A 22,055-nucleotide genomic window follows, 5' to 3' on the forward strand; every position below is an offset into this window, starting at 1 on the left:
ATGCTGAATGGTACGAGGTTTCTTTGCAGGATAACGAACAAAATTGCAATAACGGTCACACAGATCTGAGTATACTAAAAACCACTGATTGTAACCTTTTAAAGGGGTGAACTGTGTAGTATCTGAATTAGATCTCAATAAAGCTACCCAAAAAGGTGAGGTGGTATCCAGATTTTTTTTCATCTTCACATCATCAGATTTTCTGTGTACTGTTTGACAACCTCCATCAGACCCGTGGGCAATGGACTCAGGTCACTTCTAGGTGTCCTACCTCACTTCCCGTGAAACTACTTCACCCCTTCTGTGCAGAGCCACTCACATGGAAATATCCCCAGCTCTGTTAAGACGTTATTTAAAATAGATCTAACTACAGGACCCACAGTCGAGAGAGCTCATAGAACCCCCACATTACCCCCCCATTGTTGGCATTTGCACAGAGCTATCTCCCAGGTCAGCCTGGGAACTTCCATTTGCAGGGGAGGAAATGGAGGGTCAGAGGTTGACTAGTCCAACAGAATCCAGCTAGTGAATGGGCGGAGCTTTCAATTCAGCTTCAGACTTTGATTCCAGTTCAGAGCTCTTGCCATTCCACGTAATTGTTAGTAGCACCCCATTCCCTCTCGATAATAAACATTGTGCCCTCTAGGGGGCAGTCTTTCCCCTTGGGTTCTGCCTCATCTGTACCTCAAACTGTGGTTTGAGGACAGAACTGTGGTTAGGCCAAGAGCGGCTCGGTGCTTCCTAAACTTCCCACTGGCTCCCCAGGCCCCTCACCAAAAAGAAACAAAAAGTAGATTAGTGGTTGCTGGGGGTGCCTAGGAAGAGGGAGGAATGGGGAATGGATGCTAACGGATCCAGAATTTCTTTTGGGGTTGTCGAAAATTAGCAGTTGTGGTTGCATATGCTAAAACCACAGAAAGAAAAAGAAAAAAGGAAGAGGAATAGGTGAGGATAGGACACAGCAGTGTGCTTGTTGGACAAGCATCCGGAGTGATCTCACTAGCACTCTCCATGGTTAGAAAAGGACAGAGCATTCAGCAGGGTTAGAAGGTGACTAGAGCAAGAGAGATTAAATGCAACCTCCCACCATCCCACTTCCTTTCTCCAATAAAGAATGTTTATCAGTTTGCATCCACGCGGCCATTCACACTTAGACAGCAAGATACTCCCAGGGAAAGAGTAAGATGTGCAAAGGTCAAAGACACTGAACCCGCACAACATCATTAGGCAGGTATTATTATCCCCATTTAACAGTGGAGTGAACTGAGGCTCAGAGATACAGAAGCCAAGAATAAATGGCCTGAGGCCAGCAGCTAATTAGGGACATAGCTGGGATGTCAACATGGCATTCAGGGACCCAAATCCAAAGTTCAAAGTTACTACACTGAGGTGGCCCCACTTACCCTCAACCCAGCAGCTCCAAATCATAGAAGACGACCACAGTTGAAAGCACCAGGAAAACTGTCAGTGAGGATTATTGCTAAAGGCATAGAGTAAGTCCGCCAAGACGGAGGGGAAAAGGGATTTTAAAGTCTTTCAAAATATTCAGAAGCAGATGGCTGTCCTCTCCTCTTTCCAAAGAAAGTTCTTTATTGTCCAGCCAATCAACAATTATTTAATGAGGCCCAGCACCATACTAAGCATAAATACAAAAATGTAAGACACAGTCCCTGCCAACATGAGGCGTACAACCTTACTATTTCTCAGGAATTACTCCAGGGTTAAAACAAAATCTGGACTTGGATGCCTGTATTGCAAGGAACATTCTTTCAAGTCAATATTTCAAAGAAAAACATCACACCCCACATGTATCATGGTATGAAACTTCTTCCTAGTAATATCAACTTCATTATCAACAAACAGGGTTTACTTTTGTTAAAATTCACCTTGCATTCCCCTCCTAGATCTGTTAATTTGAATAAACATTTTTCTCAAAAAAGGAATTTTCAAAGGTGAAGTAGGGGAAGTGCATAGGTACACATTTGGCCAAGAGCCATCTGCGCAAACGAGCTCTACACTACCGCATGAGACCCAGCTCATCACCAGGCCGTTTCTATGAATGTTTTGAAGACAACATAAAGCACGTCTCCACACAGGACATTACTGCATCCAGAAGACGGAGTCAGCACCACGGACAGCGGTTGGGATTAGACATTTTTCATAGCAAAATTTAGCACCAACTCAGGGGCAGTAACAGGGGTTGCTGGGAATTTCGTCTCCAAAATGAACCTCTCAATCCTCTTTCACTCTCAGAACTCACAGGTGTGTGGTTCTGGGAACAGAAACTAAGCAACACCGCAAGCCGAACGGAGACAACTGAACTTGGTGACGATTCCATCCCAGGAGTGACCCTCCTGCTTCGAGCACAGAACATTCAGCACAGAGCAGAGAAGTGGGAGCAGCTGTCTCAGGAGCCTGAAACCTGAGATGGTGATACAAGGACACAAACACGACCCTCACCTCCCTTCCGCAACCCGGCCCTTCGCTCGACTGCGTGGCCCCTGTAAAGAGCCTCGGCCTCACACTGGGTTACTTACCCCAAATGGTCTCCATTTGGCAAACAAGAGGCAACAAGGGGAAGGAACTAGCATGAGGGAAGGACTGGATGATGTTCTAGTGTTACGGACTCTGGATACTCTAATGAAGAAGATCTCAAGTTCCTTTCAATAAAGTACATTAAACCAGGAAGAACATAACTTATGGGAAAATTTCAGAGCTGAATTTCAACCCTGTAGCAAGCAGGTGTCTTTTTTCTTGAGGACCGTTTGCTTCGAAAGTACTGAAAAGTGAGCTGCGAGCTCTGGCAGTGATGGGGAAGAATGACAGGCCCTTTCTCGTTTACAAAAGGCCACCGAAGTCTAACATGACTCTGGGCAGGCAGAGCCACCGGACCCAGGACGGCACAGCTCCACCTGGGCCCCATGCCAGCCCTCCTCCTCCTGCCCACCACGAGGGCCTCTCAGGCTGTCGTGTGCCAGGAAAGCCTCCGGACCCCTCCATCACCTGCTAAGTTGACCCTCGAAACTCCTGAAATGGAAGGTAGCGTTTAAAATGAAACACTGATTTTTCTTCAAATGTAAGCCTGGTTTTCTTGTAGCATGGCTAAGGCACAGTGTGAGAAAGCTGCTCCCACTCCCAGCCACACACCCATCCTCGGCTCCTCACACGCACACATGCACACAGAAGAGGCCAGCTGAGTTTGCCACGATGCACGGCGAACGGAGCGCTTCCGATCACTTCTGCGTTTTGAGCTGGTTGGAGAGCCAGTCCAGGCCTTCGTAAAGCCCATCTCCACTGGTGGCACAAGTGGCCTGAATGTACCAGTTTCTCTGGCGGAGGGAATGTAAGCCGAGCTTGTCTGTTATTTCTGCTGCATTCATCGCATTGGGAAGATCCTTGAGAAAGAAAATTCAGAAGTCAGTTTATAATGATTCTTTTTTATAATGAAATACGCTCTTCTCCCAAAACCTCAGTCACAGGGCGCCTGGGTGGCTCAGTGGGTTAAAGCCTCTGCCTTCAGCTCAGGTCATGATCCCAGGGTCCTGGAGATCGAGGCCCACATCCGGCTCTCTGCTCAGCAGGGAGCTTGCTTCCCCCTCTCTCTGCCTGTCTCTCTGCCTACTTGTGATCTCTCTCTCTCTCTCTCTCTCTCTGTCAAATAAATAAGTAAATAAAAATCTTTAAAAAAAAAAAAAAACCACCTCAGTCACAGTCTCAGCTCAGCAGATCCCCAATTTCTCTCGCTCTCTCTGACCTCTCAACTCCACTTCGGGAAACCCCATCAGAACGTGCAGGATCTGACCACTTCTCACCACGCCCACAGCTACCCACCCAAGCCTACCATCGCCACTTCTACCTCCGGGTACCGACATAACTTCCGAATTGGTCTCCTTGCTTCTGGGCTTGTTCCCCCTCGAGTCTATTCTCAACCCAGTGGTCAGTGAAAGTCAGAGCAAGTCATTCTTTCCAAGCCCTGAAGCGGATCCATCTCTCAGGGGGAAGAGCCGGAGTCCTCACCGTGGTCGGCAAGGCCTTTGGGACCCAAGCCCCCAGGACCCCTCCCTAATTTGCCTGCTTCATCTTATCAAACGCAGCACTCTCCACATGTGACTGTACTATAAAACTGACTTATTTGCTATGTTGATGACTTAGATTACCTGTGTCTAACTAGAACACAAGTTTAACAAGGGCAGGAATTTCTGTCTTGTCCTCTGATTTATTCCAAGTTCTAGAACTGTGCCTGGCACGTGCGTGGTAAGGCAGATCTAGCGATACTGATATGGAACGACACCACAACACGCTACGTGAGAAAGCAGGCGGATTCCCAGCACCTAAGTACGAATGCAATCACGCAGCTGCTTATACAGGCATGGAAAGCTGTATCTCTGAAAGAAGATGGAAGAAATTCAACAACATTATTTTACCCCGAAGACTGAGGCAAGAGTATTTCACTCGGTACTCTAAATTGCTGGCAGACTTATACTACAAGCATGTTCTGCTTTTATAATTAAAAAGAACAAGCGTCATTATCTTTTTGAAAGTCCATTAAGTTCACGAGTGAAATTCGGGAATGGCATAGAACCAAGCAGTAGTGTAAAGCCTAAGCAAAAGACAGATCAGCCACCGTTTAAAGTCATGTTTACAGTGGCACCTGGGTGCTTCAGTTGGTCCTGATCGGCTCAGGGTCATGAGCTCAAGCCCTGCACTGAGCTCATGCTGGGTGTGGAGCTACTTAAAAAAAAAAAATCTAGGGGCGCCTAGGTGGCTCAGTGGGTTAAGCCCCTGCCTTCGGCTCAAGTCATGTTCTCAGGGTCCTGGGATCGAGCCCCACATCAGGCTCCCTGTGCAGCGGGGAGCCCGCTTCCCCCTCTCTCTGCTTGCCTCTCTGCCTGCTTGTGATCTCTGTCAAATAAATAAATAAAATCTTAAAAAAAAAAAAAATCTAGGGGCGCCTGGGTGGCTCAGTGGGTTAAGCCTCTGCCTTCGGCTCAGGTCATGATCCCAGGGTCCGGGAATCGAGCCCCGCATCAGGCTCTCTGCTCAGCAGGGAGCCTGCTTCCCCATTCTCTCTCTGCCTGCCTCTCTGCCTACTTGTGAACTCTCTCTCTCTCTGTGTCAAATAAATAAATAAAATCTTAAACAAAAATAAAAACAAAAAATCTAAGGGACGCCTGGGTGGCTCAGTCGGTTAAGCATCTGCTTTCGGGTCAAGTCATGATCCCAAGGTCCTGGCATCAAGCCCTGCATCGGGCTCCCTGCTCGGCAGGGAGTCTGCTTCTCCCTCTGCCCCTTCCACTCTCTCTCTCTCTCTCTCTATCTCTGTCAAATAAAAAAAAAAAAAAAAAATCTAAAAAAACCCAACAACATAATAAAACATAATACAATATAAAACAAAACCATGTTTACAAAGACCCGAAGGGCAAGGGACGGGCAAGAGAAATGCCTTGGATAAATCCGAAGTGACAAAACACGAAGGACGCAGCCCCGTCAGATGAGCATGAGCTCAATCACAGAACGAATGTATTCGTGACGGAGAAAGTTGAAGGAAACATATCATGACCTGACTGAGGTCATCTCAGGCTGGTACATTCCATGACTCTACCTCATCCCACGATGCTACCTTCTTTCCAATCTTCGCTCCACTTTGAATCCCAAGGCGGAACAGCTCAACACTTGGCCCTCCTCCCACCCTTCCTTTACTACTCTCCACTACATTTACACGAAGCCCCTTCTTCCTCCTTGACAGACCCTATATGACACAACCATCTCCTCCCTCGCTGCCCCTGTCCCCTCCGTTCCAGCTGCACTGGCTGCCTTGCTATTCCTAGCCCCATGCAGCAACCTTCCCGCTGGCCTTCCAATCTGCTCAGATGTCGTCTTATCATGGAGGCATTCTGGCCCTTTCCCACAGCCAGCCTGCCCGCCTCCTCTGCTCACCTTCCTCTACCACACTTCCAGCAGACACACCACGTATTACTGACTGACTCTCCTACCACTAGAACGTAAACTCCATGAACACAGGGACTTTTGTCTGTCTTGCTGCTCACGGCTATGTCACCAAAACAATGTCTGTATCTTAGTAGATGCTCAATTCGTATCTGTTGAATCCATGAACAGAAGACATAAGCTAAAAAGGACGTCGGGGGAGGGGGGCCCTGACTGGCTTAGTTGGTAGAACATGTGATGAGTCTTGATCTTGGGGTTGAGAGTTCAAGCCCAACACTGGACAATGGGCCTAGAGCTACTTAAAAAAGAAAAAAAGAAAAAAGGAGGTGGAGGGAAAAGTTATGGTAGGGACTAGAGAGAGGGAGGCACACAGCTAATTTAAATATCTGTATTTTTAAGTGAACATCTAGCAGCAATTTTGGTCCCAGTAGCCAGAAAGCCAACAACATACCTGTTTATTTACAAACACCAGTAAGACTGCATCTCTGAGCTCATCTTCTGCTAACATTCTGGTTAGTTCCTCTCGGGCCTCATTGACTCGCTCTCTGTCATTACTGTCGACCACAAAAATCAGACCTGGAAAGAAATCACAAGCATGTTGGTGATCTGAACCTAGAAAGTGAGAACGTTTACATGTCCTTAGAGCTTCTCCCTACCTATGCATATGGTTTCACTGAAAGCACTCAGGGAGGGACATCTACTCTCCTGAGTTAGAGAGCCTGCCGAGTTAGAGAGCCTGTCGCACCTCACTGGTCCATCTTTTTGGAAGCAAACAGGCTTTCCCCAGGTTACCAGAAGAAAGAATATAGAGAAAAGATATAGTTCATGCTTAATCACTTCACTTCTACATCCTGTTTACATAACAAAGTCCCCATAAAACCCAGGGACATCAAAGTTCGCATAAGCACCCCTGGTGGCAACACTCTGCAGACACGTCACACATCAGGTAGCTGGAGGTCGTACGTCCTGACGGAAAGGACAATGTTCTGGGGACACCCGCATTTTCAGCAGGTGTCCGAATGGAGGGAGTCTTGTACCCCTAACCAGGGAAGTCTGGCCCAACTCCAGGAAGTTGGTGCCGAGAAATCTTCGCAGGATCCCATTCCAGACAGCATCAGAGAAATCCCAGGAAGCACAAGACGGTCGAAGAAAGATACCATCACACTGAGGCTATGCCAAGCTGGCTGAACCCTGCACACACCAGGTCATCACTGGCTGGGCCAACACGAGTTCCAGAGGATTCCCCAGGGGGAAAGCCAACATACACCCAAATACAGAACGGGGAAGACCCCTCTCAGCAGCAGTTTCTGTGGCAATAATGACAGTAAGAACTGGGTGGTTAGCTGAGGTAAGTCCTCTGGGAGACGAATACGGGAAGCGGCTGCCAGAACGAGTTTGCTCCTAAGCCGGATCGTGAGGATACGGCGGAGAAAAAGCCTTCTCCATCTCCCGTCAGTCAGAACATCCTGCAAACATTATTACCTGGTCGCTGCTGGACGCCACACTCTAAAACACGGGCAAACTGAAAGGACTCAAAAAATGCCTAGGAGGGGCGCCTGGGTGGCTCAGTGGGTTACAGCCTCTGCCTTCGGCTCAGGTCATGATCCCAGGGTCCTGGGATCTAGCCCCACATCAGGCTCTCTGCTCAGCAGGGAGCCTGCTTCCTCCTCTCTCTCTCTCTCTCTCTCTCTCTGCCTGGCTGTCTGCCTACTTGTGATCTGTCAAATAAATAAATACATAAAATCTTAAAAAAAAAAAAATTGCCTAGGATGGCAAAGGAATGAGATGCCACGCCAGACGAAAAAGAACGGATACACCGAGGTATTTTATCGTGAGAAAAGACTCACTGAAAGGACTGCCAGCTGTCTTTATGTATCTAAAGAGCTATGCCATAAAGAGAGGTTCAACTTGTTTTATATACAGCTCTCTTCGTACACTGACGATCAGTGGGTGCAAACTACAGGAAGTCGGCGGACAGAGAGTCAACAGAACTGAGGAGGCAATGAGCTCCCTCGGGAGGCAACCCCACCACTGGAGACACGCGGGCCCAGCTTCAGCCACTGTGTGTGGGGACACACAGAGGGACCTCCCTGGTAAGAGAAGTGTAGTGGGACAAGATGACCTCTTGGCTCCTTCGGACACTGGGATTTTACAGCTGTGTCTGGGATGGAAAATCAGCGCCTACCCTCCCCGGCCTTCCCTCCGGCCTTCCCAGCTCTGGAGAGGCCAAGTGCGGCAGACAGGTTCCAGGTGTTTGGGGACTGCATGTGAGACAAAGTCACGTCTGTTATATCACAACAAATTTCAAAAGTGCAGAACATTCAAAACCTCCCCCCAAAATGTGATAGTCTACCTGTAGTATAACCAGGACTCTGATCTTAATTAAGCAAACAAGGTTATCCAGAAATTCAGGGAGATCCTGGCAAAACTGACAAGGTGGGAGCAGATATATAATCCCTTTGCCAATCCTAATAAAAATAAAGGTTTATAAATATTAGGGCCCATTTCATACTGTTTTTAATGTAAATCCTTATGCGAGAAGCAAAAGAACCTAGCATCAGATTGACTTCACTTTTGAACTGGAAGAACCTAGAAAAGGTAAATTTGCATATGAATAGTGTGTTCAAATTTGTTTTAAATGGGAGGGGGTAATATATTTCCGGCTGCTTGCACATGCATAAAATATCTTTGGACCAATATACAAGGAGTACAAGCGCTTGTCTATGGGAGTGCGGAACTGGGTGGTTAAGGAAAAGGAATGAGACAATGACTTTTCTTTATATTCTTTTCTATCTTTTGGAATTTTGCACCATATAAATGTATTCCCATTTAACAAATTAAAATAACTGAACCTATAATCAAGGAGAAAAATCCTTCCACATGGGAACTAATGGACCATTTTATGCACACTGTACAACATAATCAACTAAGAAATCACACAAACAACTCAAATTTCAATCTCTACAAGTAAAGCCTAAGTGAACACACAGTTAAGTGTCTTATTGGAGAGCTAAAAGCTATCATTAAGTCTGTCATACTCAACATACTGATGAAAAAATTTCAAATGAAAAAAGACAGCATGACCTTTTAGGAGCCGGCAGGAGAAACAGGGGCAGCCTCCAAGGCTACTCCTGGCTGAGATGTCCGGACCCACCACAGACAGCGAATCCATTCTTCAAACCGTCCCCGTTTGCTGGTTTCACAAAGAGTCTAACTGACCCACCCCGGGGTCCTAGATCAAGCCAGGTGCCTGCCATCACCGCAAATTACTGAAGTTCCATAAAATCGGGCTTGTTATGAATAGAAGATTGAAAACAAAAAGGCATTCCAACTTGGTGACCGAATATGACACTACATGCAGCAAAAGGACTCCTGCCAGAGAATGAGCCTCTCACCATTTGGGCTCAGTGACGGTTAATTTTATGTGTCAATGTGACCAGGCCATGGGGTGCCCAGACGTTTGGTCAAACATTATTCTGGGTGTATCTGTGAGGATGTTACTGGCTGAGGTGAGTCACGTTTGAATCAGGAGACTGAGTAAAGCAGACTTCCCTTCCCAGCGTTGGGGCGGGGGGAGGGCGGAGGTGCTCTCCAATCCTTTGCAGGCCTTAAGAGAACACCATCCTGGAGCTGGTCTTCTGCCCTTGGACTAGACTTTCCACCTTTGGCTCTCCTGGTTCCCCTGCTTGCCGAATGCAGATACTGGGCCTGCTCAGGCTCTAGTAACCATGTGGGCCAATTCCTCTTAATAAATCTGAGACAGACAGACAGACAGACAGACACACACACACACACGTGTAACTCCATCCATCCTCTTGGTTCCGTTTCCTCTGGACAACCCAGTCTAATAAAGGCTCCTATCTGAGTGCCTACTACCTTCCAACCACAGAACGAAGCATTTTATAAAATCCATCTCATTTAAGCCAAATGATCCAACACAGCAGGTACTACCTCCATTTTATAGATAAGGAAACAGAGACAAAAAAAGACGAACTTTCCCAAGTTTTCATAGTAGAGCTGAGGTTTAAACCCACACTTTCTCATTTTATTAACTAATAAGGAATCGCAATCGTCTGGCCAAAATGGCACGTGCCAAGCCAAGTTACACGAACACTCCGGGTATCAACAGTACTGTGTGCAGGGGATTGAAACACAAAGACACACAAATCGGAGTTTTGGAAGTTGCTTGTGCTTGCTCTGACAAATAGAATCTTTTTAAAAAAATTTTTTAAAAGCCCGAAACCAGTGGTAAGGAAATAAGGCAATGATCTGGGATACGTGTGTCAATTCATGCACTTTTAGAATAGTGGGGCAACAGGCAGGGACGCCGGCCGCACAAGATGCTGGCATCTGGGGTTCCAACCTTGCCTGTTCATCTCTCTCTCACCAGCGGCATGACTTTTAGATATTCTCAATGAGTTTAAAGGAGTTTACTGAACTCAAATTCTCTAAAACCTGGTACTTCGTCTGAGGCACATACAACTTTCAATTAAGCAAAAGACAACTTCATCAGGAGAGCCATTTTTTAACTAGTCTGCATTAAGAGCAGTTTTCTATGTAGGGCATTAATGCCCAAGTACTTTTTCTAGGAAGGCAGGGACCATTTTCCAAAAAGAAACCTCCCCAGTAAGTTTAAGTGGGCTATCAGAGGAGAAAGAACAACTGACAATTCGTATAAAGTGGAGCACAAGGTTTTGCTTCAAGCATCCATCTTTAGACACATTTAATACAAATGGGTCCAAGGCTAGAGACTGGACAATCTTTACCTTGGGTGTTCTGGAAATAATGTCGCCACAAAGGTCTGATTTTGTCCTGGCCACCAACATCCCAGACCGTGAAGCTGATATTTTTATATTCTACCGTTTCCACATTGAAACCTAAATTGGGAAGAAGGAGAAAATTTTTAATGAAGACTTTAAAACAATTCAAATGAATTTCAGCTGACATTTGGACAGTATTTTTTAATTTACAAAGCAACTTGCTAGTCAAAATCTTTAGCTCACAGGGGGAGCCTGGCTGGCTTAGCCAGTAGAGCATACAACTCTTGACCTCGGGGTCTTGAGTTCAACCCCTACATTACTCTTAATTCAAAACAAAACAAACAAAAAAGATATACAGCTTACAAAACAGGGTGTATTAGTCTTCCATTCACCGTGACAGGTGTCTCAAACCTTCTCTACTCTCCAACCTCACACATCCTCTCTCTCAGATCTTACAGCGTACTTCAGGGCAAACAGAAACCATTAATGAGACTGACCTCCACCTTCTACCAAACAGCGTAGAAACCTACCTACCTCTGCACCCATACTTCTTTCTCTCCCTATTAGAAGAGAAGGGGGCAACTATCCAATGCCCATTCCATCTAAACATACAATCTGGACTTCTCCTAAGACTCCAACCCATTCTTCTCAGCATGCTTAAGTCTTTACATCTGTCAAAAGAGCCCTTCCTTGGAGCTCCTGGGTGGCTCAGTCGTTAAGCGTCTGCCTTCGGCTCAGATCATGATCCTGGAGTCCTGGGATTGAGCCCCCGAGTTGGGCTCCCTGCTCAGCAGGAGGCCTGCTTCTCTCTCTCCAGCCCTGCTTGTGTTCCCTCTCTCCCTGTCTCTCTCCATCAAATAAATAAATATCTTAAAAAAAAAAAGCCCTTCCTTGACTCCCCATCTTCAACTGATCTCACCCTCGATTTTCCCTATCAAAGCCAAACTTCTCTAAGAAGCTGAGTCACATTCACTGCACCCACTGCGTCTCCTATAACCCAACAGCACCTTCTGCTTCACTGTGTTACAAAGCTGGTCTGGCCAACGTGAGCAACAAGCACCATGTCAATAAACCCAACAAATGCTCCCCAGTTCCTGCGTAATTCGATTTTATATCTGACACTACTGCTCACTCACTTCTTGAAACTCTCCCCTGGGTTCCCATTTTCCTTATATTTCTATGGCTGAATCTCCTTGGTCTACTTAGCGAGCTCAACCATATTTAACGGATCCTTAAATGATGGAGTTTCTAGGACTCTGTCCTGCCCCATCCATTCTCCTCTTTCCACTGCCCCAAGAGGTAATCTCACTCAGTTGTAGGGCTTCGTTACCACCTTTGTGCTAACAACTTTCAAATTTACATTATCTCATCCCAGATCTCCTGAGCTTCAGGCTCATAATCCAGCCTTCCATCCAACATCTTAGATTAGATCTCTCAAAGGCTCCGATAAGACATTATGTCAAAACTGAACATAAGATTCCTACCCCTCCAGGGATGCCTGGGTAGCTCCACTGGCTGAGCGTTCGACTTTTGATCTCATCAGCTCAGGTCGTGATCTCAGGGTTGTTGAGTTCAAGCGCCCTGTTTTGTTCCATGCTGGGCATTAAAAAAAAAAAAAAAAAAAAAGATCCCTGCCTCTCTAAGTTGCTCCTTTCCTAGTTACCCCCGCACTGACCTACGAGCTAGAAATCTGGGAGGCATCCCTGACACTTCCAACTCTTTCACCCCTAAAAATCTCATTATCAAATCTTACCCATAAAACCTCCTAAATATCTAATACCCACCCTAACCCAAGAGACAGTAATTTCTAGCCTCAATTACCGAAGTAACCTAACTACTCTATCTGTACCTACTCTTCCTCTTCTCCATCCATTCACCATTTTCCAATCAAAACTTTCAAAATAGGAGCGCCTGGGTGGCTCAGTGGGTTAAAGCCTCTGCCTTCGGCTCGGGTCATGATCCCAGAGTGCTGGGATCGAGCCCCGCATCGGGCTCTCTGCTCCGCAGGGAGCCTGCTTCCTCCCGTGTCTCTCTCTCTCTGCCTGCCTCTCTGCCTACCTGTGATCTCTGTCTGTTAAATAAATAAATAAAATCTTTAAAAAAAAAAACTTTCAAAATATACAATACGGTAATATCACTTCGCTACACATTTACGCTTGACTAAGATATTTAAAATAAGGGGGGAAAAATAATCTCTCCTTGGCTTCCCACACCCAAATCCCAAACATGACCGCCGAGGCCGACCACAACCTGGGCCTTCTCACTTTCCAAATCTCACTTTGAGTCCTGCCTTGTTTTAGCAAGAGGCACTCACTATATTGCAGCAGTCTCAATTCTTGCTAAATACATGTGTAAACTCAGTTCCATTCTAATTCTAAAGTGATGAGGGAAGGAAGGTGAGGCGTGAAACTTAGCAAAATCATCTTAAATGTAATCTGGGGAAATAAGCGAGTAAACGTAACCAGGAACCCTCTGAAAACAGTTAACAAGTTATTTGTAAAGATATTATCAAACCTTAAGAATGCATGAAATAATTAAGTTCAAATGACTACAACAGGGAGTTGTCTAAAAGAAGACACACATACCCACGAAACTTTAGTATATGATAAAGAAGGCATTTAAAATCAGCAAGGAGGGGCGCGTGGGTGGCTCAGTGGGTTAATAAGCCTCTGCCTTGGGCTCAGGTCCTGATCTCAGGGTCCTGGGATCGAGTCCCGCATTGGGCTCTCTGCTCGGCAGGGAGCCTGCTTCCTCCTCTCTCTCTGCCTACTTGTGATCTTTCTCTGTCAAATAAATAAAATCTTAAAAAAAAAAAAAAATCAGCAAGGATGGGGCACCTGGGTGGCTCAGTGGGTTGAGCTTCCAACTGCTGATTTCAACTGGAGTCGTGAGATTGGGGTCATGAGATCGAGCCTCATGTCAGGCTCCATGCTTAGCAAAGAGTCTGCTTGTGCCTTTCCCTCTTCTCCGTTCCCCACTCACTCTCTCTCTCAAATAAATAAATAAAATCTAAGAAGAAATTATAGTAAAAAAATAATAAACCAAATCAGCATGGAAAAATTACCCAATAAGTGGGCATGGACAACTGTCTACCCCTGCACATGTCCAATATATATGTGGCCATTTGGATTTAATTAAAATTAAGTACAATTAGGGGTGCCTGGCTGGCTCAGTCAGAAGAGCATAAGACACTTTATCTCAGAGTCGTGAGTTCGAGCCCCAACTTGGGTATAAAGATTACTTAAATAAAACACTTCAAAAATATTTTAAAATAAAATTAAGCACAATTAAAAAGTCAGCTCCTGGGGCGCCTGGGTGGCTCAGTGGGTTAAAGCCTCTGCCTTCAGCTCAGGTCATGATCCCAGGGTCCTGGAGATCGAGGCCCACCGGCTCTCTGCTCAGCAGGGAGCCTGCTTCCCCCTCTCTCTCTGCCTGCCTCTCTGCCAACTTGTGATCTCTGTCTGTCAAATAAATAAAATTTGAAAAAAAAAATCTTTAAAAAAAAAAAAAAAAGTCAGCTCCTCAATCACACCAGCCACACTTCAAGTGTTCAACAGCCACTCGTGGCTAAAAGTACGACCATGGACAGCATGGACACAGAACATTTCCATCACTGCAGAATGTTCTACTGGACAACACTGGCATACTCATTTGAAAAATATCAATCCCTACCTTACTCATAACAGAAAAGTAAACTTCAAATAAGTAAGATATTTCAATGTTTTTAAAAACAAAATAAAAATAACACAGAAAGTTAGCAGCAGAAAATACTGGTAAATACTTTTATGACCCTGGAGTAAGGAAGACCTTTCTAAAAATGATATCAAAGCTAAAAAAAAAAAAAAAGAAAGAAAGAAAGAAAGAAAAAGAAATTGGTGGGATGCCTGGGTGCCTCAGTCAGGTAAGTGTCTGCCTTTGGCTCAGGTTGTGATGTCAGAGTTGTGGGACTGAGCTCCCCATGAGGGTCCATCAGGGAGTCTCATCAGGGAGACTGCTTGTCCCTCTACTCCTCCTCCCTGCACTCATACACTCTCTATCTCAAATAAATAAATAAAATCTTAAAAAAAAAATAAAAAGAAACAAGAAAAAAATTGGTAAATTTGACCACCTCAAATTCTATACGGCAAAACACAGAAAAAATGAGGTTGAAAGACAATTGACTGGAAAGTTAAAACATGAAAAGAGTTGCTCCAGACCCGTGATATACCTCTTCAAATGGCTAAGAGACAAATAAATACGCTAACAAAAAGAAAGTACAGTAGAACCAAATTAAAATCAAGGCGTGGAATGGAGTGCCTGGCTGGCTCAGCTGGTAGAGCATAGGACTCTTAATTTCAGGTCGTGAGTTCAAGCCCCACACTGGACAGAGACTACTTAAAAAATAAATGAATAAGGGGCACAAGGGTGGTTCAGTTCGTTAACTATCTGACTCTTGATTTTTGGCTCAGGCCATGATCTCAGGGTTGTGGGACTGAGTCTCAAATCTGACTCTGTGCTCAGCTGGGAGTCTGCTTAAGATTCTCTCTCCCCCTCTCGCTGTCCCTCTCGCAGCACGTGCATGCTTGCTCTCTCTTGCTCCCTTGCAAATAAATTTTAAAAAGCTTAAAAACTCAATAAAGAAATAAAATGGAGTCATAGAACAAATACAAACAGCCAACGGATGTTTGAATATATCCACTTGCAATAAAAGAAATCCCAATAAAAATCAGTGTTTTTTCTCCATCCGTTTGGGAGAAATGAACACTTTTTAATAGTTGGTGACACAGCCTTTTTGGAGAGAAGTTTGGCAACGTGTATTCACATTTTAAATGTACATAAGTTTTATTTTGCTCGTTTTTTGTTTTGTTTTTTAAGTAAACACTATGCCAGTGTGGGGCTTGAACTCATGACTCGATCCCGAGAGCAAGAGTCCACGCTCTATGGACTGAGTCAGCCAGATGTCTCTAAATGTACATTAGTTTTAACATAGCAATCCTTCCTCCAGAAATTACTGCAAGGAGTAAAGAATATGTCTGCAAAAATGTTAAAGATGCTTACTTCAGTGTCATTTACAAAGAATCACCACAAATAACTGAACCAAACATCAGTGGAAATTCATTAAAAATACAGCCACATAATGGAATAATATCTCATTATTAAAATTTGATGTCAATCTGTATAAATTGTTATTTAAGCGCCCAAACTTAGTGACTTAGAATAATGATTCTGCCCCTCCAACAATTCTGGGGGTTGCCTGGGCTTCAGCTACGGAGTCCCCTGAGGGCTGAACTGGGCCCCTCTTTCTCCAGGTAGTCTTTTCATAACACTGAGCATCCTCTTACGGTGATGGCAGTGTTCCAAAAGTACAAGCCTCAAGACACAAGCACTTCTTCAATCTTTGTTTGAATTACATTTGTTGATGTCCCCTTGGTCAAAGCAAGCCATGTGGCCAAGCTCAGCATCACTGGAGAAGGGAATGATTCCCTGGGGGCCATCTGTTTCACAAACTATAAGATGGATATCCCATTCACTCACCACATATTTACCGGACAGCTACTGTGTGCCAGGCACTTTGCCAGAGGCCTGGGAACAATGGTGAAAACGACAGACATGGCTCCTGCCCTTATCTACACACTGCTAGAAGGAAGGGAAGTGGGAAAGCAATGCCAAGTATGTTGAGAATTTCTAAGAAGTTCTGGTTACTATGGAAACTTTTAACAGGGGAAAACAAGTCCAGGCCATCAGGAAAGGTGCCCCCAAGACATAACATTTAAACTAAGACCAAAAGAATGAGCTGGCATTAGCTACATAAAGGGGGAAGAGACTGAGGAAGAAGGCAGGAAAGCATTCCACAGGGAGGAAATAATATAGAAAGAGATCCAAACATATAGTTTAATGCAGTTTGAAAACAGCATGCATATGATTTTACAAAGGTATTCACCAAAATCTTAACCGTAGATTGTTTTTTTTGAATACTCGTTGATGTTTTTGTCTAACATTATGGAAGCACAAATTATTTTTATAATTGGAGAAAACCAAGCAATTATGCTATTTTCATTTTGGACTAATAGCATTTTTTTTTAATTGTGGATGTGAACATTTCCTCCATCTGGTTTCCTCCTTCTCCAAATGTTGCAATCTCTGAAACTACGGCCCAAGTTCAAACTTGATCATTTGGCTTCCTGTGACTAATCCAACATTCAGAACACTACTTACTTCACATCCTGCGGGGCCTATTCTAACTCAGGAGACTGGATCTAGAGGCAGTTCATAAGGCAAAGATTTCGTCCTATCAGATCTGCCTTTGCAAAAAAGTGGCCCATAAAACACAGTGCTAGTTTGCAGGAATAACTCTACTTCCAGGTTCTCCTCCAGCACTGGAACAAATCAGTTTCTTCAGCTGGACACCAACTCAAGGAATTGGCCTGAGCCAGGGTAAAGAACATCACACTGCATCTTTACACCCTAGGAACATACTTCCTGGGAACATACTTCCACTTAGAAAGGCCGGCTGGAAGGAAGATGGACTGAAGGGGCAACAAGAGATTCCCAGCTCCCCTCTCAAGCTTAGGCTGGGACACATGCTAATTGACTAGAACAGAGGGCATAACTGCCCTCCCTGGTCATTTGTCTAAGATTTTATTTTTAAATAATCTCTACATCCAATGTGGGGCTCGAACTCACAACCCTGAGATCAAGAGTCGCAAGCTCTGGGGTACCTGGGTGGCTCAGTGGGTTAAAGCCTCTGCCTTCGGCTCAGGTCATGATCTCAGGGTCCTGGGATCGAACCCCGCATCAGGCTCTCTGCTCAGTGGGGAGCCTGCTTCCCTTCCTCTCTCTCTGCCTGCCTCTCTGCCTACTTGTGATCTCTGTCTGTCAAATAAATAAAATCTTTAAAAAAAAAAAAAAAAAGTCGCAATCTCTGGAGCACCTGGTGGCTCAGCTGGTTAAGCACTGGAATATTGGTTTCAGCTCACGTTGTGATCTTGGGGTCCCAAGATCAAGACCCGCGCTGGACTCTGTGCTGTGTTAAGTCAGCTTGGATTTCTCTCCCTTTCCCTCTGCTCCTCCCCCACAAGGCTTACTCTCTGTCTCTCTCTAAAATAAATAAATCTTTAAAAAAAAAAAAAGTCACAAGCTCTACTAACTGAGCCAGCCAGGCACCCCTGCCCTCTCTGTTTTAATCATTATCTTTTTCTTTTTTTGCCAGGCAGAAAAGGTTAAGTGTGCTTATCCTAAATGTGTCCGTTTGATTACCCTGTAAACCTAGGAATAGTCCTAGAGATGCCAGGGAGCAATTAGGAAATTCTCTATTACCTAGTTTGGGCCTCAAAAAGTTTATGCTCTTGGGGCAGAAAAGATTTTTAAAAAGAAATATTCAATAACATAAAAGGCATGTAAAAGTGTAACATACTAACTTGTAAACTGGTCTCATCACAGGTCATGAACATACCTATTGTAGGGATGGTAGTCACAATCTCTCCCAGTTTCAATTTATACAAGATGGTAGTTTTTCCGGCTGCATCCAAACCCACCATAAGAATCCGCATCTCTTTTTTCCCAAATAAACTTTTAAACAGTTTTTCAAAAACATTCCCCATTGTGACTGAATTCCGTTACCTAAATGAAAAGAAAGGCAAGTCAAGTAATTGTTCTTTGCAGAGATAAAAAAACACCATACATAAAATACAAGTCTCTATTAGAGGTGACTTCTAGCAAAAATTTAAACAATTTTAAGTATAATTTGGCCAAGAAAGAGTAGTATGTTTTGTTTTCAAAGGGAAATTCAACTAAGTCTTTTGATGCCTTGCCAGAAAATTCTCTTTTCCACTGCAGCATCCAAGTGGGGTAAGTGGAAACACAGTCTCAATGCTACCTCTATGGCAGCAGGCTTTGGTCAGCCTATAGTAATGCCAAAACAAATACATCTGAACTCTCTTGAAATGAGAACTAATGAAGCAGAGAACCAGTTTATTTTACAGGATGTAAAGCCAAGTCCTTAAGATACGTTAAATATCAGGATCTTTTAGAAATGTAGTAGTTGCCTTTGGCTAACAAACAGTTTCAACACCCAGAAAAGAACCTAAGACAATTTCAGAGGGGAGAAATATAGCACTGGGACACCACATAGGCAAACAGAGAAACTGACTGGCAAACATCCCCCGTTGACCATCACCTGACTCTCAACCACTTTAACTTTTTATTGAAATGTAATTTACATAAGACAAAAACACACTTGATAACCAAACAGTTCAATGAAATGTCATAAACCAATCAAAATAAGATTACCAGCGACCAGGATCTCCTTGTCTCCCATCCCAGTCATTACCTCCCAAAAGGTAATCACTATATTGACTTCTAACAGCATAAGCGTTCAATATTTTATTTTTTAGAAGAATGCATGATAGATTCTATAAAGGCAATAGTAAAGACAGACTAGCTTTGCAGAAATTTATTCTACAGTCTTTTAACACATCAGCCTATTTGAAGTGTGAGCCTGACATTTTAAAGACTTGAAAGTAGTCCTGTGTCTGCACCTCTAACTAAGCTCCTGAAAGTCTACAAAGATTCTTCAAAGATAAGAAAAAAGCCCTTGCTTCAAAAACTATGATTTTCCTTTTAAACTGCTAACCACGGGCGCCTGGGTAGCTCAGTCCGTTAGTTGCCAGACTCTTGATTTCTGCTCAGGTCATGATCTCAGGGTGGTGAGATCCAGCCTGTCATAGGGATCTCGGCTGGGCACGGAACCTGCTTAAGATTCTCTCTCTCTCCCTCTGCATCTGCCCCCCCCCTCCCCAATAAATAAATAAAATAAATTGCTAACCAAAGAAAAACTTTACTCTCTGGCAGAACAGAGGCAAAAATGCAACAAGGACAGCCAGTCTCCGATTCGTCTGGACCCTAGTGATCTCAAAGGGGAAGTCACCAAATTCCAGAGCGCCCACGTCTGAAACTCAACGCTTTCCCACGGTAGCTTAACAAGGATGATGTCCAAGCATACACCATTCCATTCTACGACCAGAGAAGAGAAGCAGGGCATTGGGACGCCTGGGTGGCTCAGCCGTTGGGCGTCTGCCTTCTGCTTCCGTCATGATCCCAGGGTCCTGGGATGGAGCCCCGCATCGGGCTCCCTGCTTGGCGGGAAGCTTGCTTCTCCCTCTCCCACTCCCTCTGCCTGTGTTCCCTCTCCCACTCCGTCTCTCTCTGTCAAATAAATAAATAAATTCTTAAAAAAAAAAAAAAAAAGGCAGGGTACTTAGCCCGTCTAAAAATGAAGTAAAAGTGAACTGCTATAACCAAAGAATGATGAGTGCTCTAACCATTCATAGTAGGTCTGTATGTAAAGCATATACACGTCCAGGGCACTGCAGCAATCAAAATCTTGTTGGGCGACAAAACGAGAGATGCCTTGTCTTTGGTTCCAAAAAAAGACAAATCGCATAGATGAGAAAAACTAAAAGGATGTCAAGGGTGAAGGGGGGAGGTACTCCCTAATTAGATGTCCTTTGAGGCTCATACTCGCGCTCGATTCCCCCTCCCAACTACACACGGTACACCACCTAGGTTTTTCCCTCCTGCTTCTCTTTCCCTCTTCTTCCCACTCATCTGCCAGAGGCGCCCAAATCCCACTGAGCCTCTGAAGACCCTCTGGGGAAAAACGTCCCAGACCCCGGCGCCTCTTCGACCCGCTCACCCTTCCCTGCCACAAGCACCAACTATCCATCAGGGAGGAACGGCGGCGAGACCCCCAGGGCACTAACGGGAGCGGGTGGCCAAGAGGACGTGCGCGGCGGACAGGCACGCGCACCGGGTCCTCGGGAAGAGCCTCGAATGCCTTTTCTGCCCACCCGCCAAGCCGCTCCGCCTCGAGATGCCGGTCCTCGGGAGAGCGGAGGATCACGGGTGGACGCGCCAAGCTTTCCTCGGGTCCCCACAACGCCGGCCCTACAGAAGGTGGAGAAGCACCAGGGAGCCCAACCCCTTCAGCAGGCCAACCGCTACTCTCTGGTTTCCCGCCCGCTGATGGTGCGGAAATCCAGCCAAGCCTTAAGTGCTACCGCTTCTTCTCCGCAGCCCGCTACTCACCTGCAACCGCACTGAGCACGATTAACCACACCACTGCCTTTCGGATTTCGGCTCCCTCTTCAAAATGGCGACTGGCGCGGGGGCGGGAACCTCAACCAACCAATCATCCTCCGCCTCTTGGAGCTTTCGTACCAATGAGCTCGAAGTTCCATGAGTGACGACATGTCTGACCAATGCAAAGGACAATAAGAGCCTGGTCGGGAGGAGGCCCGCCCCTCGCGGCCTAGGCGACGGCACGAAGCTCTGAAAATGCCGGGTTCATCTTCCAATGACAGCTCCCGGCGTCCGGGCGAGACACTCCCACACGCCCCGCCCCAATGCCTCACATGACCAATCAAAAAAGTCAAAGGAGTTCCGATTTACTCCGCCAATCAACTTGGAAAGATCCCTAGGATTGAACTAACCCGGGGAGCTTTTGAACCAACCGGGTGGGGGCATGTGGGCGGGGCCGAGTTCCTAGTGATATTTAAGGAAATTTGCCGCGGTTGAGCTAAAAGTAGAAACCAGATTGGGGCGGTGTCCTGTATGGGAAATACCCAGATATTAACACAGAAGTTAGGCTTAAGGAAAGTTTCCTACTTAGTCGGAAGCTAGATTGCAGCCCTGCCTCTATACAAATTGTCAATAGTTGAGTAAGATACTAGCCACCTGCACTGTTCGGATGTCACAGTATCCCAGCCAGCCCTCTCGATGACTCAGACCCCTCAAACGCCAACTTGGTTAGCTAAAAAGGTAACCAACTCTGTAAATGGTATCTGAGATAATCAGAAAACGAACACCTGTTAAACACATACAATGTGCCATGAACTATGTCAAGGACTTTACCTGCATGACCATAATGCCTTGTGAGTTAGAAACTGTCATTTCCATTTTACAAAGAGGAAAACTAAGTAGCCGAACAGAGATAAAAGCTTAGGTTTTGATCCCTTTACAGGATACTTTCTGTCCTGGTCGCAGTAATTGTGTATATGACAGTAAATATATGAGAGGTTTTTCTATGTGACTCCTTAAAAATTTTTTTTCTGACTGCAAAAAATTATACAAAGTCACTTTTTATAAAAGATTTTATTTATTTACTTGAGAGAGAAAGAGAGAGAACAAGCAGGGGGAGCTGCAGAGGGAAAGGGAGAAGCAGGCTCCCTGCTGAGCAGGGAGTCAGACTTGGGACTCTATCCCAGGACCCCAGGATCATGACCTGAGCTGAAGGCAACACCCAAGGGACTGAGCCACCCCGGTGCCCCTACAAAGCCACTTTTTAAAATACATGAAAAATGACGTTCCTCA

General features: G+C 45.2%; 1 protein-coding gene across 1 annotated transcript; it reads right to left on the reverse strand.

Moving 5' to 3' along the window:
- Positions 1-1,560: 1,560 nt before the first annotated feature.
- Positions 1,561-20,877, reverse strand: ARL17A (ADP ribosylation factor like GTPase 17A). The gene is made up of 5 exons (XM_032870953.1): positions 20,772-20,877; positions 18,139-18,305; positions 10,713-10,823; positions 6,398-6,522; positions 1,561-3,395 (listed from the first exon to the last, which is right to left on the reverse strand). The coding sequence occupies exons 2-5, from the start codon at positions 18,284-18,286 to the stop codon at positions 3,234-3,236; spliced, it is 546 nt and encodes a 181-aa protein (XP_032726844.1). The 5' UTR covers positions 18,287-18,305; positions 20,772-20,877; the 3' UTR covers positions 1,561-3,233.
- Between the last annotated feature and the right edge of the window lie 1,178 nt (positions 20,878-22,055).

The sequence above is a fragment of the Lontra canadensis genome, unplaced genomic scaffold (assembly GCF_010015895.1).
Source record: "Lontra canadensis isolate GAN:19392208 unplaced genomic scaffold, GSC_riverotter_1.0 scaffold41, whole genome shotgun sequence".
In the NCBI taxonomy this organism is placed as follows: Eukaryota; Metazoa; Chordata; class Mammalia; order Carnivora; family Mustelidae; genus Lontra; species Lontra canadensis.

Bases quoted from the DNA above. Each gene is read 5' to 3' on its own strand.
- ARL17A (XM_032870953.1), bottom strand. From the start codon at position 18,286: ATGGGGAATGTTTTTGAAAAACTGTTTAAAAGTTTATTTGGGAAAAAA. The intron at 10,824-18,138 runs GTATGTTCATGA...TTCCCAATTTAG, and splicing joins GACTACCATCCCTACAATAG to GTTTCAATGTGGAAACGGTA. The intron at 3,396-6,397 runs GTATGTTGTTGG...TTCTTTCTCAAG, and splicing joins TGGTGTTTGTAAATAAACAG to GATCTTCCCAATGCGATGAA.